General features: G+C 39.8%; 1 protein-coding gene across 8 annotated transcripts in view; it reads left to right on the forward strand.

Moving 5' to 3' along the window:
- PPP1R12B (protein phosphatase 1 regulatory subunit 12B) overlaps window positions 1-15,112 on the forward strand; it is a 114,495-nt gene that overhangs the window by 49,374 nt on the left and 50,009 nt on the right. For all 8 annotated transcript variants that reach the window (XM_048496688.1, XM_048496690.1, XM_048496689.1 and 5 more), the window contains 5 exons: window positions 4,862-4,952; window positions 5,712-5,909; window positions 6,333-6,513; window positions 7,087-7,199; window positions 8,094-8,135. In XM_048496688.1, coding sequence (XP_048352645.1) covers window positions 4,862-4,952; window positions 5,712-5,909; window positions 6,333-6,513; window positions 7,087-7,199; window positions 8,094-8,135 — 625 coding nt within the window. The remainder of the gene's footprint in view (window positions 1-4,861; window positions 4,953-5,711; window positions 5,910-6,332; window positions 6,514-7,086; window positions 7,200-8,093; window positions 8,136-15,112) is intronic.

Genomic DNA, 15,112 nt, shown 5'->3' on the forward strand with positions numbered 1-15,112 from the left:
GAGGAACACCTTCATACCTATGCAACTGGTACATTTTGTATTCCTACATATTAAAAAGCTGGAAAACGGACTGAAATTCTACCTAACTCAAATCTGGTGCTGATATTCCAGATTATAAAGTTTGCCTTGTAACATGGCAAAACTGTTACAGGTCTGTGAATTCAGATGAATGTAAATGCAGTTGTGTGACAACTGTTAAAAAGTAGAAACTCAAAATGCAGAAGAGAGAGCCAAAAATAAAATGCAGTATTACAAATGTAAAATCGATGGATTGTATCGCCCCAAATACAAAAATAAAAAACCCAGCAGAACAGATGAATTATCAAAGGCTTAAACAAATAACATTTACACCTAGTGCTGAAAAATCAAAAGGTCCGGTGACAAGCAAATCTGTGAATGGAAAACATTTTACACATGAAATGCCTCAACTTGAAAAGCACCTGCCTTGCATGTTGACCTGTTTAATGTCTCAAAATGAGGAAAGACAGAGCAGGGTTTCCAAAAACAGTCTTAAATTTATCAGATACAAACAAGAGGTCCTTTGGGTATTTCAGCCCCAAACTGTTCATGGCTGCAGTTAGTGTTTTGAATAAAGCCAGAAGTAGATCAGCTGTCAGTGAAATGTTTTCAGTACTAGGGGAATGTGTTCCTAATAGAAGCTGCCTGTTTCAACGTGGCGATTAAACTTTGTGCTTATTGAAGCGTCTGAGCAATCCTCAAACCCAACTAACTGTTGCCACGTTCTGCTGATCAAGGAAGAACATCAGCTGCCCTGCCAACTAATTATTTGGAACTTTGAAACAACCAACTTTTGCCTATTATTGTATTGGTAGTTGCATCCATTAATTACTTTCATGAAATGAATCTTTAAAAATTGAAAAGTTTCCACAGAGTTGAAAGCATGAGAAAAGTTTTCATTAAAAAATGTTTTTCTACCATGTATCTCTGCCTCTACCCAGCTCCTTTCCACACCTTAGCTATCTGTTTTCCTTAGGCTAAAACCCCCAAATAGTTTAGATTTTTCTCATAGGAAAAGCAGTTCAGTCCCTTGATCGTTTACATAGCCTTTTTATATCATTTTCTGTTCTATGATATCCTTTCAAACCAAAATGACCAAAATTGCTCACACTATTTGAAATAGGGCCACACCACAAACAAAAGTATTACAAATATTGGTTGTTAAATTTTCAGTCCTGTTCCTAATTGCCTGTTCTGAATTTAAGAACAACAACAAAGGTGGAGACTTTGAGCTCATATTTATTTGTTTGTTTATTTTACAGTATTTATATTCTGCTTTTCCTCCAGTGCAAGGCATCCCATCAGGCAAAAACTTTTTGGTCATCTCACTACCTCTTAAGTCCTCCAGGAGTACTTCTGAAGGGCTCAGTTGTGGCCTGGGAGAGAAGCAGTCTTCATTGATGCTACTCATCTCTTTCTTGCAGGACAAGGCTGTATCCGCCCTAAAGGAACAGCAGCTGTAGTAGACATAAGACTATTTGAGTGCAGCTATAAAAGACTTAAGTGACTATGGCTCCTGCCCTAGTCCTCCCACGCTACTGCATTAAGAACATAAGATCGATTGTGATGAATCAGTCCATTGATCCATCCAGTCCAGTGTCCTGTTTCACGAAGTGGACCAACAAACTCTGCACAGAGGCCAAACCTCTGCATGGATTCTGCAACCCCAGGAAAGACCCAGGGGTTAGAAAAAACTGCAGCAAAGGAGAGGAGAGGAGCATGGGAGAGCTTCATGTGCCTTCCATGCAAAGATAGTAGGGTTCATTGTTTTAAGAACACTGGGAAGGCTAAAGTTGTCTCCCCAAAATGTGACTCTTTGTTATACCTTTCATCTGCATTTAAGTCCCTTACAGAAATCTGGTATTTGTTTCTTTTACATGCTTTTTCAGCACTTGCCTGTTAGATTTTGTGGCCAGTGTTTTATGTTTATGTGCATATCTACTATGGCAAATAAATTTAAACTAAAGAAGCCAACTTTTTGTATGTCCCTTTTATGTACAACCGGGAAAGTTAATTCATCCTTCTTGGTTATTGATTGGTGTTCTGATGCATAAAATATGCATTGGTCTAATGGACGGTATTTTGGAAGCACTGCTTATGCCTTCTTCCAGAAGCTTGTGGTCTCTGTGTTAGTAAATGGCAGATTGATGCCTCCCCCTCATGCTTGCAACATAATACTGACAATTCAAGCTCCTGCCAGTTCCCAGAGATGACAGAACTGAAACTGCAGCCTCTTAGTAGGTGTCCAGGTTTTGTGCTCCAAGTACATCTTCACCTTCAAGCAGCTATGGAAGTCTGCATTAAGAGGTATGCTATTTTTGTATGCTTTCTGCCTCTTTCAAAGAGCTGGTTTGCAAGGTGCAGTGTTTCTGCTAAGTTAGGAATACTATAGTTCTCACAGATTCTAAAGGTCGTTTCCTGAACATTTTTTATTTACTTACTAAAATTGTTTTTAATTGGGAATAAACATATCTGAAGTTTCTTCAGAGATTTAGGGAAATTGTAACTTTCAGTGAGAGAACCAGAAGGCCTTTATAGTGGTCTGCTGAATAAATCCCTTTGCTTTTGAAAATCCATTCTCCATAATTTTAGTGTTTTGAAGAGAGCTGTTTCTACTTCATGAGGTTGCTATGGAGTTAAATTTACGTGAAAGGTAGCTTGGTATTGGGAACATTGGAATTAAATGAAGAAAAAACTGCCTGAGCTTAGTTCAGTGTGGGATAGTACTATGACTAGAAGGGGCTGTGGTTCAGTGATTGTGCGTCTGTTTTGCAAGCAGAAGGCCCCAGATTCAGTCATTGGCATCTCCAGTTTAAAAAGGTCAGGTAACAGGTAAAGTGAATGGCCTCTTACTGCAATCCTAGAGAACCCACTGCCAATCCAAGTTGCAAATACCAACATAAGTAGACAAATGCTGTGACTTGTTATAAGGCAGCTTCATGTGAAGCATATTAATGCCAGATGTTTTATCTGAATTGTTTCATTTGCTGTTTATTTGAAGTTTTGTTTGAACTGCCAGAACCATTGAACTTTGGCTACTTAAGGAGTATAGTCTTGGTGCCTTTTAATGCACATTCTTCAGATTAAATTCGTATTTGTGGTATTTTAATTTTGACCTCCAAAAGGCTGTTGTTTGAAAGGAGCAGTTAAATTACAAAGCATGTAATTTAACATAATGTATTGATCAGAATAGGATCATGATTTCTGTGCCTTGTCAGGAGCTTAACCTCCCTGTTTAACATGGAGTGTTCTTTTCTTCAGCGTCTCCCTATTGACTTAATAATTTGAATGCCTAATTATGGTTGACCTCTCTTTGGAACCATGGACATGAGCTCAAATTTTTCATTCAGTTTTTTCTCTTTGTGTCACCTTCACATTGAAGATAAAGTTGAATGGACAGCTAAACCATAGAAAATAGTGGACAAATGACAACCCTTTTGAAATTACTTAGTTAAAAGGCATTGTCAAATGGTTTGCCAGTGTCATGCCAGTAATGGAAGGAACTGTTTTTTCCTTGTTCATGGGTTAGAATACTTAATGCAAATTTGTGATCAAGTATCAGAATTTTAGGTAATACTAGAGCATAAAAGTTTTAGCCTGTTATGTGTAATTTGTGAATTTTGTAGTTAATGCAAATAACAGTTGATGTGAGAGGTATTGCAGTACCAAATTATTTTAAAAGGGTGTATGTCAGCCATACTGGAATTAAAAAAAAAGAGGGCTGGATTTTATGTTATGTCTCTTGTGAAAATCCCCACCCATCCAAGCATCTTTCTGAAACATCTGAAAAGCTGGGGCTGGGAGTTGTAGCAGCCTTGTGGAGACAATGCCGTGTGTCACTGGAAGATTCCGCATGGGCCAAAAGCAGCGGTGTGAAAACGGTGTAAAAGGATTTAAAACAGTGTAAAAGGGTTTACACCATTTTCACACCATTTTCACACTGCTGTTTTTGGCCCATGCAGAATCTACCACTGGGAGGTGGGGTGCCCCTCCTCACTCTTCCACCCATCAGGTTTTCACTGGTGCATGTCTTTCTGATGCTCTTCTGATGCTGGCAACCACCAGAACCAGCTTTTCAGAGGCTGCCAGGATGTAGGAAATATTGGCATATGTGTATAGTTTCCATACATGCTTCATCAGATTTAATCCATTGATCACCAAGTACCAAACGTAAATAGATGTAGGGATTTTTTCCCCCTGTACTTGGCTGTAGTAACATAAAATACCTCAATGAAACTGTTCATGCATTTATATTTGCTGCTTTTCTGTTTAAAATGAGTTCAAGTAGAGAGGAGCCATGCTTATATTCATTTAAAGAGACTATGTGTGACACAAGAACCACTCTTAAGTGCAAAAAAACTTCATTTGAAGTGGTCAGTCCTAGAATTCCATTGTTAACCGCATGTTGATTCGATATGAACAGCTGACTTTTTATTGAAAAAGGAGACATTCTCAGTGATGTGTTGAGTTTTGGTTGTTGAATATGTATTGTATATATTGTACAGCCAGCATGGTGTACTAGATAGTGTTGGCCTTGGACCAAAAAGAGCTGGATTGGTGGTGGCACTCAGTCATTAAGGTAATTGGATGACTTTGAGTCAGTCATTCTTTCAGTCTAACCCATGTTGTATGGGACTCATAGAGGTAACATGAGATATTTACTCTGGTTTGTTATGAGTTTTTTGGTTGAAGACAAGATACAAATGTGATATCAATTGTGGTAAAACAGGACAGCTTCAGCGACTGGTATGTTTTGCAGAATAGGATCAAATAGAAATGGCCAGTTTAAACCCAGGTTTATCTACTTTTAAAGGGATTTTTTGTGGGTTTGGACTTTTTTTAGGTCATATCTGACTCCTGTGCGGGATGAAGAAGCAGAATCCCTAAGGAAAGCCCGGTCCAGACAAGCTCGTCAGACCCGCAGGTCTACACAGGTGAGGAGAGCATTCCTGATGATCTATTGAAGTGATGAGCCAGTGACCTATACAATTTAACCAGCATTTGGTGGTGGGGATGAGAACTACTGTCACAGCTGGTGCAAGTTACCTCTCATTTAAGATACCTGCTTTGAATAAATAAGACATTTGGATGCATACTTTTGTGGATTCAAGTGTATCCTTGTGGAAGAGGGAGACTGGCTGTAAACTGTTATCAAGGCTGCACGGGGGCAGGGAGGGGGGTGTCTTACAAATTTAATTATCTCAGAGGGAAGTCCCTGAATGTCTCCTGACTGAAATGATAGTGTGAAATTGTATATAAAGCTTTCAGGTAATATAACTTGTGAATAAGAAATTCTTTGTCTCAGCCAGGCTGTAACGTTACTGTGTTTTATTATTTATTTGTTGGTAACCTGTTCGCCATGCCTGGGAGTACTCAAGGGTTTGAACCATTCTGAGAAGAAAAAGTAAAACGCTACCATTGATCTTTTAAAAATCCTGCTTCGAGAGTCTCAGTGCTTAAAAAAAAAAGTAATAACGTACTTCACAGTAGGGAACCCACTATCCTGGAGCCATTGAAATTAAGCCTAAAATATGCTACCTAGATTATCACCTTGGAAGGGGAGAGAAAAGAGGTAGAAATAGCACACCTAAATTCCTCTGAAATTGTAGAAGGCTGTCACAGAATTTTGTACAAGAGGAATAATGTAAATGACTGCAGGTGTTAAATAAGGATGGGCTTCTCTCCTTCCACAGGGAGTAACACTGACAGATCTTCAGGAGGCAGAAAGAACTTTTAGCCGATCTCGGACAGAGCGGCAAGCTCAGGAACAGCCAAGTGAAAAATCTGACAGAACTGAGGCAGCTGAAGACAGCAGTGAGAAAGGAGATGAGACTTCAGCAAGGGAAACCAGGGAGACTCTCTCACGGTGGAGTAGGAACTTGGATGAAGACGTAAGTAACAAATATTGTTGTTAATTATTTTTCCCAAAATATTTACATGGCTCAAGATAACAATATTCTTAATCCTTTTGCCTGCATGTACTGAAAATATTATGACCAGATCAGTTTTTCTTTGTAAATGCACACTTGAGCTTCCATCTTGCTTTTCAGTCTGCTGTTTTGTCAAGCACACTATCATTATCTCAGCTGTAGTATTCTTTTAAATGGAAACATTAATTCTTGCTTTTAATCTCTCACCTAGTTGGAATGGAATTTTATATGCTTGATGTATAGGGGAGGTACTATTTAAGATCTCCATTTCTTACAATTGAGAGAATCTTCTTAATTCTCTTTCATATCACATCAGCTGTAATCCATTTCTTTTGTTCATTACTAACTTGCTAACCAGCACTTATTCTTTTGATATTCTTGTAGTCTGTCAGTCAACGATTGAGGTGTCCAGTGCCAGACAAAACTACAAGCCCCATCTCTCCAACAGTAACCCCCTTCCCTTACTCAAGTTCTCATCTGCCAAGAACAAGTAGATCTACAGCTTCAGACTCGGTGAACCCAGAAGACTTCCAAAGCACAGCTGTCGGTGACATGGAGAAAAATGGTATTTGCCATTGTTAAGAGCAAACTATCCAAATAATTTAGATCAGTTTCTGTATGTAGTAGCAGATGTAATGGAGGAGTAGAGAGCCGTTAATGCTGCTCTGAACTCCTTGGAAGAAAGGCAGTGTAACAAAATGGTAGATTTTGTATCCCTTTAGCAAGGAGGAATGTCTGGTATAGGGAGCAGACAGAGGTCAAGTTACCCAAGAAAAGCCAATATTCTTAATTATTTTTTTGAATTATGTTTGGGTCACACTGATTCAGTGTGAATCTTTAAAGGAATGAAAGAACTTCACTAGGAGTTTCTGGGCCCCTGCTAAAATCTCCTGGTAATTTCAGATGTTTAATTTCCCTCTGACGTAGTGACCTCAGGTCTTGTTCATATACCAGAACACTGGTATGGCAGCATTTTTTCCCTTGAGATGAAAAGGTAAAATAATATAAATAGTTTAAAAATATATAGGAGAGTAATTCACGCAATATTCATCTTAACTAACTTTGAAACTGGCTTTGTGTTTCTTGTAAGCTAATTTACCGGGGTGTTTTAATGCTAGGAGTGTATTTCTTTGAACAGAATCTGAAGATCAGAGTTTGGATGACAGGTCTTCAAGCAAGCAGTCAGTCCGGGAGAGGAGGCGACCGAAGGAGAGGAGAAGAGGCACAGGAATCTCTTTTTATACAAAGGATGTAAGTAACAGCACTCTGGAGAAGGAAGAAAATGAAATCTGGATCTCTTGGTGCATGAAAGATGCACCAGTGTTCCCTCGATCTCTGCATTGATCTTATTTATTATTCCCTGAAATGTGGGATTGGATTGCCTTACCATGAGATTAGATTTGGGGGAAAGTGACCCTGGTACAAGGAGAAAAATTAAAATACTGGTAGCTTCACTTATTTGCAAAGGGTAATGGCACAGTAGAGTGAAATTGAGTAGGTCTAATTTTTGTCAGTTTGAATTTTGTAAAAATACGTTCATTAGAAATCTAGCAAATGGAGCTTAAATGCTTTAAAATTAGTCTTATTTCTATAGGTGGCATTTTGCTGTTCAGAGGCTTTAGCAAAAATTTTGTTAAATGTTTTCAATTGGAATCTAGCTCTTGGTTATGTTTATGTGAGAACTCTTATAAGTAATTTTTCAATACTTTTTTTTGGGGGGGGGGGGTCAACAAAGAATAATGTTGCCATTTAAGAAATACTGTTTGATCAGTTGGTTCAAGGGGCTGTTTGCAGGCTTCTGTAGCCAGGAAGCCTTCAGTCATCCCCCCTACCCACCCACGCACACAAGAAAGGGAGCGAGCGCAGGAGCACAGCAGCCAGGTAGGTTTGGCCCATCACAAGCAAACTTCTTTTCATGATGTCAGATTGCAGCCACCCTCAGCCACACAAGTAGCTTCAGATATTAAATTCATACTATGTTCAGTTTTCTGTCTTTTATGTAAAGGCGTTTTTATTTACCTCAGTAAATCTCTATACATATTTCTTCTAGTTGCCTAAATACTTCTGACCAGTAGTATCCCAAGAAACCAATGCTAGCATATGAAATGTACATGGTGTAATTTGATTTCCCTCTTTTTTAACTAGGATGAAGAAATGGGTGATACTGAAGAGGTGAAGGAGCCTCGGGTAAGTGGAAGGATCCATAGTTTTAGAATTCTTCTCACATTCACTATCTTTTTAAAATAAAAATGTCTGAAAGCAGCACATTTGAGTGACTATCATTCAAAAAATGCTTTCAGGTGTGTTTCACTTGTACCTGAATCCAACTGTGTGTGTTCTCATGTCTCCTCCTCTTCTATTATCATTGGCATTTGTTTTGCTACCTAAGTTATCACTAAATGCCTTTCATTATTTTAACTTGGACCTTAGCAGCAAGCATAGGCATTTGACTTGTATCCAGTTATTTCCAGTACTTGATCTGCATAATGATTTCCTGGGTAACAGCAAGAGAAAAGATACTTAAAGCTGGATTACTGGGCCCACACCCAGATATTATCAGTTTGTGTTTTAAAAAATGAATTCAATTTCAATCGATGTTTGGTTACCAAGCATGTATCTGTTTCTATACCTACATCTATATAGTAATCCTGTCCAAATAACTTATTCTATGACACCAACTAAAACAGTCCAGTCTAAGGTGCTTGCTGTCATAAAGTTGATTGGTATGTTGGGCCCACATGCATAATTATCCCATTGTTTTCACTCTTATGTGTAGAAAATAAAGCTGTAGGAAATTGAGTTTGCCCGCAGAAAATTTCCAAAAACATTCAGGTGATGCCTTTAAAAAAATTAAAATATTACAGAATAGCAAGATTTTCAGTCTTTCAGAATTCTGTATTAGCTTATATCTTAAGTATAATACTCCCTTAAAGAATGGGTGGGGGAGACGTATTGTCGAAGGCTTTCACTGGACACAGTGTATAACAGACTTCTCTCTGCGATACACTTCTGAAGATGTCAGCCACAGATGCCGGCGAAACATTAGGAACAAGATCTACCAGACCACGGCCACACAGCCCGGAAAACCCACAGCAACCAGTGGGAGAGACGTTTGCACATAATGGGATAAATCCCTAGTACATAGAGCCTAAAGTAAATGTGTAGTGGATGTAACTTAAATTGATGGTGTTGGGTGCAAAGCAGATTTCAAGGCGCACCAAAGGCAAAGGAAACAGAAGCAACAAAAAGGCCATTCCCTCTCTGAATATATGAAAGTTAGCAGTTAATCCTGTATCTAGACTCTGTACTAGAAATGTACTAGACTCTGCCTAGATGTGGCCCTTACTTTCAGTGCCCAGGTGAAATTAGTGACGCTCGTAGTGTGTGGCATTAGGACCTTTTACTCACTGAGTTTGATGCACCTGAAGAACTGCTTGCCTGAATATAAACCTACCCAGTCTTTAAAACTGCCTTCAGAGGCCCTCACATTCCCAAGATAGGCATGTAGGTATTAGGGACAGGACATTTTCTGTGGTAGCCTTGCAGTTATGGAACCACTTCCTCAGGGATGTTCATTGTGTCCATTCTTTTGCCTGAGCGTTAAGGTGCTGCTTCATTTACTGCCCTCTGATTTGTTTATTTATTTTATTACTGAGATTTGTATATCGCCCTACCCCTGAAGGGCTCTGGGCGGTGGACAGCATAAATTTACAACATATACAATTAAAAGCCCATTAAAATAAAATACAGCGATCAATATAATAAAACAGTGTCAGCAATAAAACCCTTATTAAAAACCCTCCCAAAGAGGGGGAAAGGGTCCCATAGATGGTAAAGGGACCCCGAGCACAGGAGAATAAAGGGGGCACTTAACAGCGGCAGGACACTCCAAAAGCCCGGTGGAACAACTCCGTCTTACAGGCCCTGCGGAACTCACCAAGATCCCGCAGGGCCCGGACAGCTGGAGAAAGAGTGTTCCACCAGGCAGGGGCCAGGGCCATAAAGGCCCTGGCCCGAATGGAGGCCAGCCGCATCATTGAGGGGCTGGGAACCACCAGCAGATTGGTCTCCGCTGAACGCAGAGGCCTAGTAGGGACATATGGGGTAATGCGGTCCTGAAGGTATGAGGGTCCCAGGCCGCTTAAGGCCTTAAAGGTCAGCACCCATACCTTGAAGATGATTCGGAACTCAACTGGGAGCCAATGCAGGCGACGCAACACAGGTTGAATATGATCACAAAAGGCGCCCCCCGTGAGCAAATGGGCCGCCACAAGTTGGACCAGCTGTAACCTCCGAATCAAACGCAAGGGTAGGCTCGCGTAGAGTGAGTTACAATAGTCCAATCTGGAGGTGACCGTTGCATGGATCACAGTGGCCAGGTCTGCGTGGGAGAGGAAGGGAGCCAGCCACCGGGCCTGACGAAGATGGAAAAACGCAACCTGGGTTGTATGGGCCACCTGGGTCTCCATTGAAAGAGACGAATCCAGGTGGACCCCAGGCTGCGAACGGAGGAGGTCAGCGCCAATGAGACCCCCTCCCACACCGGCGGTTGGAAATTCCCAGCCTCACCCCCGCTGCCAAGCCAAAGGATCTCCGTCTTCAATGGATTAAGTTTTAACCTGCTCTGCTGCAACCAACCAGCGACCGCCTCCAAACAATGTTGTAGAGCTGCAGGGGTCTATTATTTTCTTGGTTTTCCTGGTTGATTATTTGGCAGTTTGTTCTATTGTGATTTTATTGATTTTTTTTCTCCAAGGGAAGCTTTTAATAAAATGGATATTCATTTTGAAAATAGCCTGTTGCACGCAGCTGAACAAATTACCAAAAATATGCTGACTGCAAACATCAGTTCTTCTTTATTCCTTCTGAGCCCCTTTTTTTTGTTTAATTCTAGTTTTTGTTCCGTAGTGACTGATTCTTCTCAATATAATTTCTGCCATCCTGCAGTCTTAAAAGAAGGATCTTTCAGGTCTTCAGCCACTTTTGCTACACGCTGCCAATTAATCAAACTCTGCTGCCGTGATCCACCTGGTGTTGTTTATGACAATCCATGTCATCATTACATTCGACAGAGCATTATGATATCCACAAATAATTGCATAGACCACCAAAGACCAGTTAATTTAATTGAAAGAGTGTGCGTACAAGGGAGGTAGAACTGCAGCATCAGAACAACACCTATCCAGGGGTAGGGAACCTGCGGCTCTCCAGATGTTCAGGAACTACAATTCCCATCAGCCCCTACCAGCATGGCCAGTTGGCCATGCTGACAGAGGCTGATGGGAATTGTAGTTCCTGAACATCTGGAGAGCCGCAGGTTCCCTACCCCTGACCTATACTGAAAGCTGTAGGTAGCTGAGGCTTGCCAATAATTTCTATAGGGGAGTTGTACAACAGAGCTGCCACTAGAGGGAGTATCATCTGCAGTCATCACAGTCTGAATCCGCAAACTAATGCTACTGTGTGTGAACCGCCCGTGAAACAAATTGTGATTTTTGTAACGTTCGGGTTTCAAGAAGTGCCTCCTGGAAAACAAATTCATCAGCTTTACATTTTCCATTCTGGGTTGTCAAAGATGGTTGGTTCTTAAGATTAAGAATACTCCTTTTTGTATGAATACTTCACAAAATTACATATGCTATCAGAGGTGAGGCTAAAATTGTTACAGGATCTGACTTGCATCTATATGTGATGCAACCCATTAATCTGAAGCAGTGCTGTTTTTAAATGCTTGCCTTGAGCTTTTGATAATATAGTAATAGACTTCAGTTTGTTGCAGGGGTGCTTTACTTTCTTCTCCCACATTACATTTTAAGAATCTGAATATGGATTTATTTAAGTTTACATACATCATCTGAAATTATTGTCACAGCTCTAATTTCTGAAACACTGATAGTGTTTTCCATTTGGCTTCAGTTTTTTATCTACTTGTTTCTATAACTACTTGATACAGGGTAGATATTTGCAACACCAAAATGCTTGTTAAATAGAAATTTCAATATAAATGTAACTAGTGGTCCGGTGAGAAGTTTGTCTCCATGTAAAGAATGGTATTAAAAGTCCAAGAGTCTATGAAGAGTGGAACTTGAAGAATGATTGTGGGGGTTTTTAGGACAGAAGGTTATAGTATTTTTACTTATTCCTTTAATAGAATTGCATAATCACACAGAACTTGAATATCCAGAAGAAAATTAACATAATGAATCCTGTATATCCAGCAGGGGTTGAATTTTTGCCCTTCATTAATTCCCCAGCGGTTATAAAGGAATAGGGACAGGTTTGCCCATTTGGAGGGTGGACAGGAGCATTGTTCTCATTTTGCAGCCATGATGTAGCCATTCAGAGTTTGGGGATGGGAGCAAGGCAGCCTGCCCTTACTTGCATTTGTTATAATGGTATGTGCCATACAGTCTGCCATCTTCATGATGTTTGGGTGACTGTGAGCTCCCATCTGGAAGGTGCCCCAGTTTCGTTTTTTTTTAATGTTCTGAATCTGAGGATTTAGGCAAAAGCAGTTCCTGAATAGGAAAATAAGATTACACAGGGCTTTTCTGCATGTATTTTAAAATCTGCTCTGGCCCCTTAATGCTGATCTGGCCCCATAATACCCCCTGATTTCCACACACAGTTTTTCCCTTTAATTTTCACTTTGTGTTTTTTCTTTGTCCCCCATTTTTTGTCCTGTTCTTTTGACACCGGTTTTACTCTGATGCTTGTATTTTTTGTCTTTCCACCTATAGGTTGCACTGCTGGCCTATTAGAGAGACTCTTTTTATATCCCTAAACCAAGCTCTGCCCCTTTCCCCCCCACACACATTGCAGTTATGCCTGTAAGGGAACTCATTTTATGTGTCACAACTAATTATGAAATAGTCTACATGTACCCAGTACAGTCACTTTTTGAACGATTTCTGAGTAGAACTATTAATAACCAGAACATTTAAATATAGGTATGCTAATATGAACTATTTTAGTTTGACTCTCAAAAAGTACTCGAAGTGCATTGCTCATGTGTTCACTGTGTTTGCTAAGGTGATCTCACTACCTTGTTTCCTATGATGAGCGTGTGCCTTTTACTGTATTTCCAATCTTCTTCCGTTTCAGTTCCACTATTGCATAGTTTAATGCCCATAACTGTATTACCTCAACAGTTAATAATTTATTCTTTGATCATGAGAGGTCAGAATCAAACAGGGTGGTCTTATTATTTATGGCACATTTAAAATGCTGGGGGATCTTCTAACAGTTTGAGGAATCTAGTGACATACCTGTACTAATATTACAGTTTCTCAGGCTGAATTACAAGTTTTGACAATATGCATATTTTATGTACAAAGAGCTTTCCCCTCTGTTGCCTTATTTCATTTTCACCACCCAGCAGAATTCTCCCCCTTCCCCCACCCCCTACTGTGTTCCTCCTGACAATCTGCTGTCCTGTCTGCTCGCTTCCTTCTTTACTTTCAGAAGCTGTACTGCTCTGTAAGATGTTACAAGCTGTCTGAGTGGACTTAGATCCGCCTTCAATAGCTTTTTTTTGGGGGGGGGGGGGTTGTGAAATGACTACCTAATATGGTGAGGTATGCCCCACTCAGAGGATTCTGCATGTTGCTCATTTGCAATGGAGTTTGCTTGGTGGGGGTGTTAGGTGAGCCTCTAGTAATGTTTAGACTTTTAACTATTTCTGTAAATAGCACAGTTTGCTTTGCACAGTTCCTTTTTTGGGAATCCATAGAACAGTATCTGGAAGTACATTTTCCATGTTCTGTTAGTTTCTAGCACAGATGCAGTATTGCACTGGGAAAGCTTTCATTCTGGCCTAAGTCCATAACTGTAGGAGGGCAAGCAGTTTTTAGATGAGTGTGATAAAGTAAAACCCTTAATTATGCATAAACTGAGCACATGCTTTTTGAACCACTGGCTTTATAATCAAAGGACCCTGTTGTAATCAAAGTGCACTCATAAGAAGATTGTAGATCATTGGCAGACTAATATGAAGCAAGGGCATAAATGGCAGAAAATTCATTAAAACTGTTGATTTACAATTATGTTGGTTTTATACATTTGTGTATTTCAGGGTACTTTTTGTCATGATCGGCCAGGCCAGGCACGATAATTTCAGTATGTGATGATTACTGCTTTCCTTTGCATTTGCATATGTGAGTGCATCCAATGTTTTGTCCAGCCTTAAGAGCTTCCTGTGTTTTTCTGTCAGGCTATTTTCAGTTGTCCTGATGCAGGTTTTAAATTGATACATATAAAGTTAAAATTAAAGCATAAGGGTACTTGGCGATTTCTATTTTAAGCAGCTCTCATTTGAGGAATAGTGGGTGCTGTAAAAACTGTGTGCAAGTCCACAAGTATTACATCTAAAAGAAGACCTGTATTTGAGCTGGAAAGAATAACAAAATGAACATGAACCTTTGATATATATATTCTAGAGGTGGAATCACTATTCTCACTTTTTTTTTATAATTTGAAAAATAGAAATTTTGAGAAAAGACATTAAGAAACTTTCAATTTTCCAAACAAGTGCTGCTTTTCTCAAAGAATAAAACTTTCCAGAGCATTGTTCATTGTTGTTGTTTTTCTGGCCTATATTCACACTATTTACCTGTGATCAGCAGAAACAATGGCAAAGAGAAACAGAGGGGTGGATGGGGTAGCAGAGGATAGAGAGATGTAGACTACATTGGGTTTGCTGTATGGATCAAGCATTTTGTATTTTTTCCTTGAGATCAGTAATAGAGCAGTACACTCAGAGCACCACATCATAAATAACCCTTTAATTAAAACTTTGGAGATGTTTTAGAGCTAAGTGCCATTGAACTCTTCATCTGCCTTCAATGGAATGCTTCTTAATCTTGCTTGTGTTAGAAGGGAACAGGTTATGAAAGCGGCAGTGGTGGTGGGAAAAGCTACTGATTACAGACCCTTAACGTCACATAAAATCCAGTCTTATTAAAAACAGATTCTGGGGCTGAGCTCTAGTGTAAACTAAGACCTTTTCCGCATTCACCTTTTCCTCATTTTAAAGGTCCTTCAGGGTTTTTTAAAAGTTCTATATGTGTTTTACTTCTTCTAGTGGTCCATTCTGTATATCAGAAGATTACATCTATCTTATTTCCCTGCTGATTTAAGCAGCAGCTTTTTACTCTTGAAAAAAC

This window comes from Sphaerodactylus townsendi, linkage group LG05 (genome assembly GCF_021028975.2).
Source record: "Sphaerodactylus townsendi isolate TG3544 linkage group LG05, MPM_Stown_v2.3, whole genome shotgun sequence".
In the NCBI taxonomy this organism is placed as follows: Eukaryota; Metazoa; Chordata; class Lepidosauria; order Squamata; family Sphaerodactylidae; genus Sphaerodactylus; species Sphaerodactylus townsendi.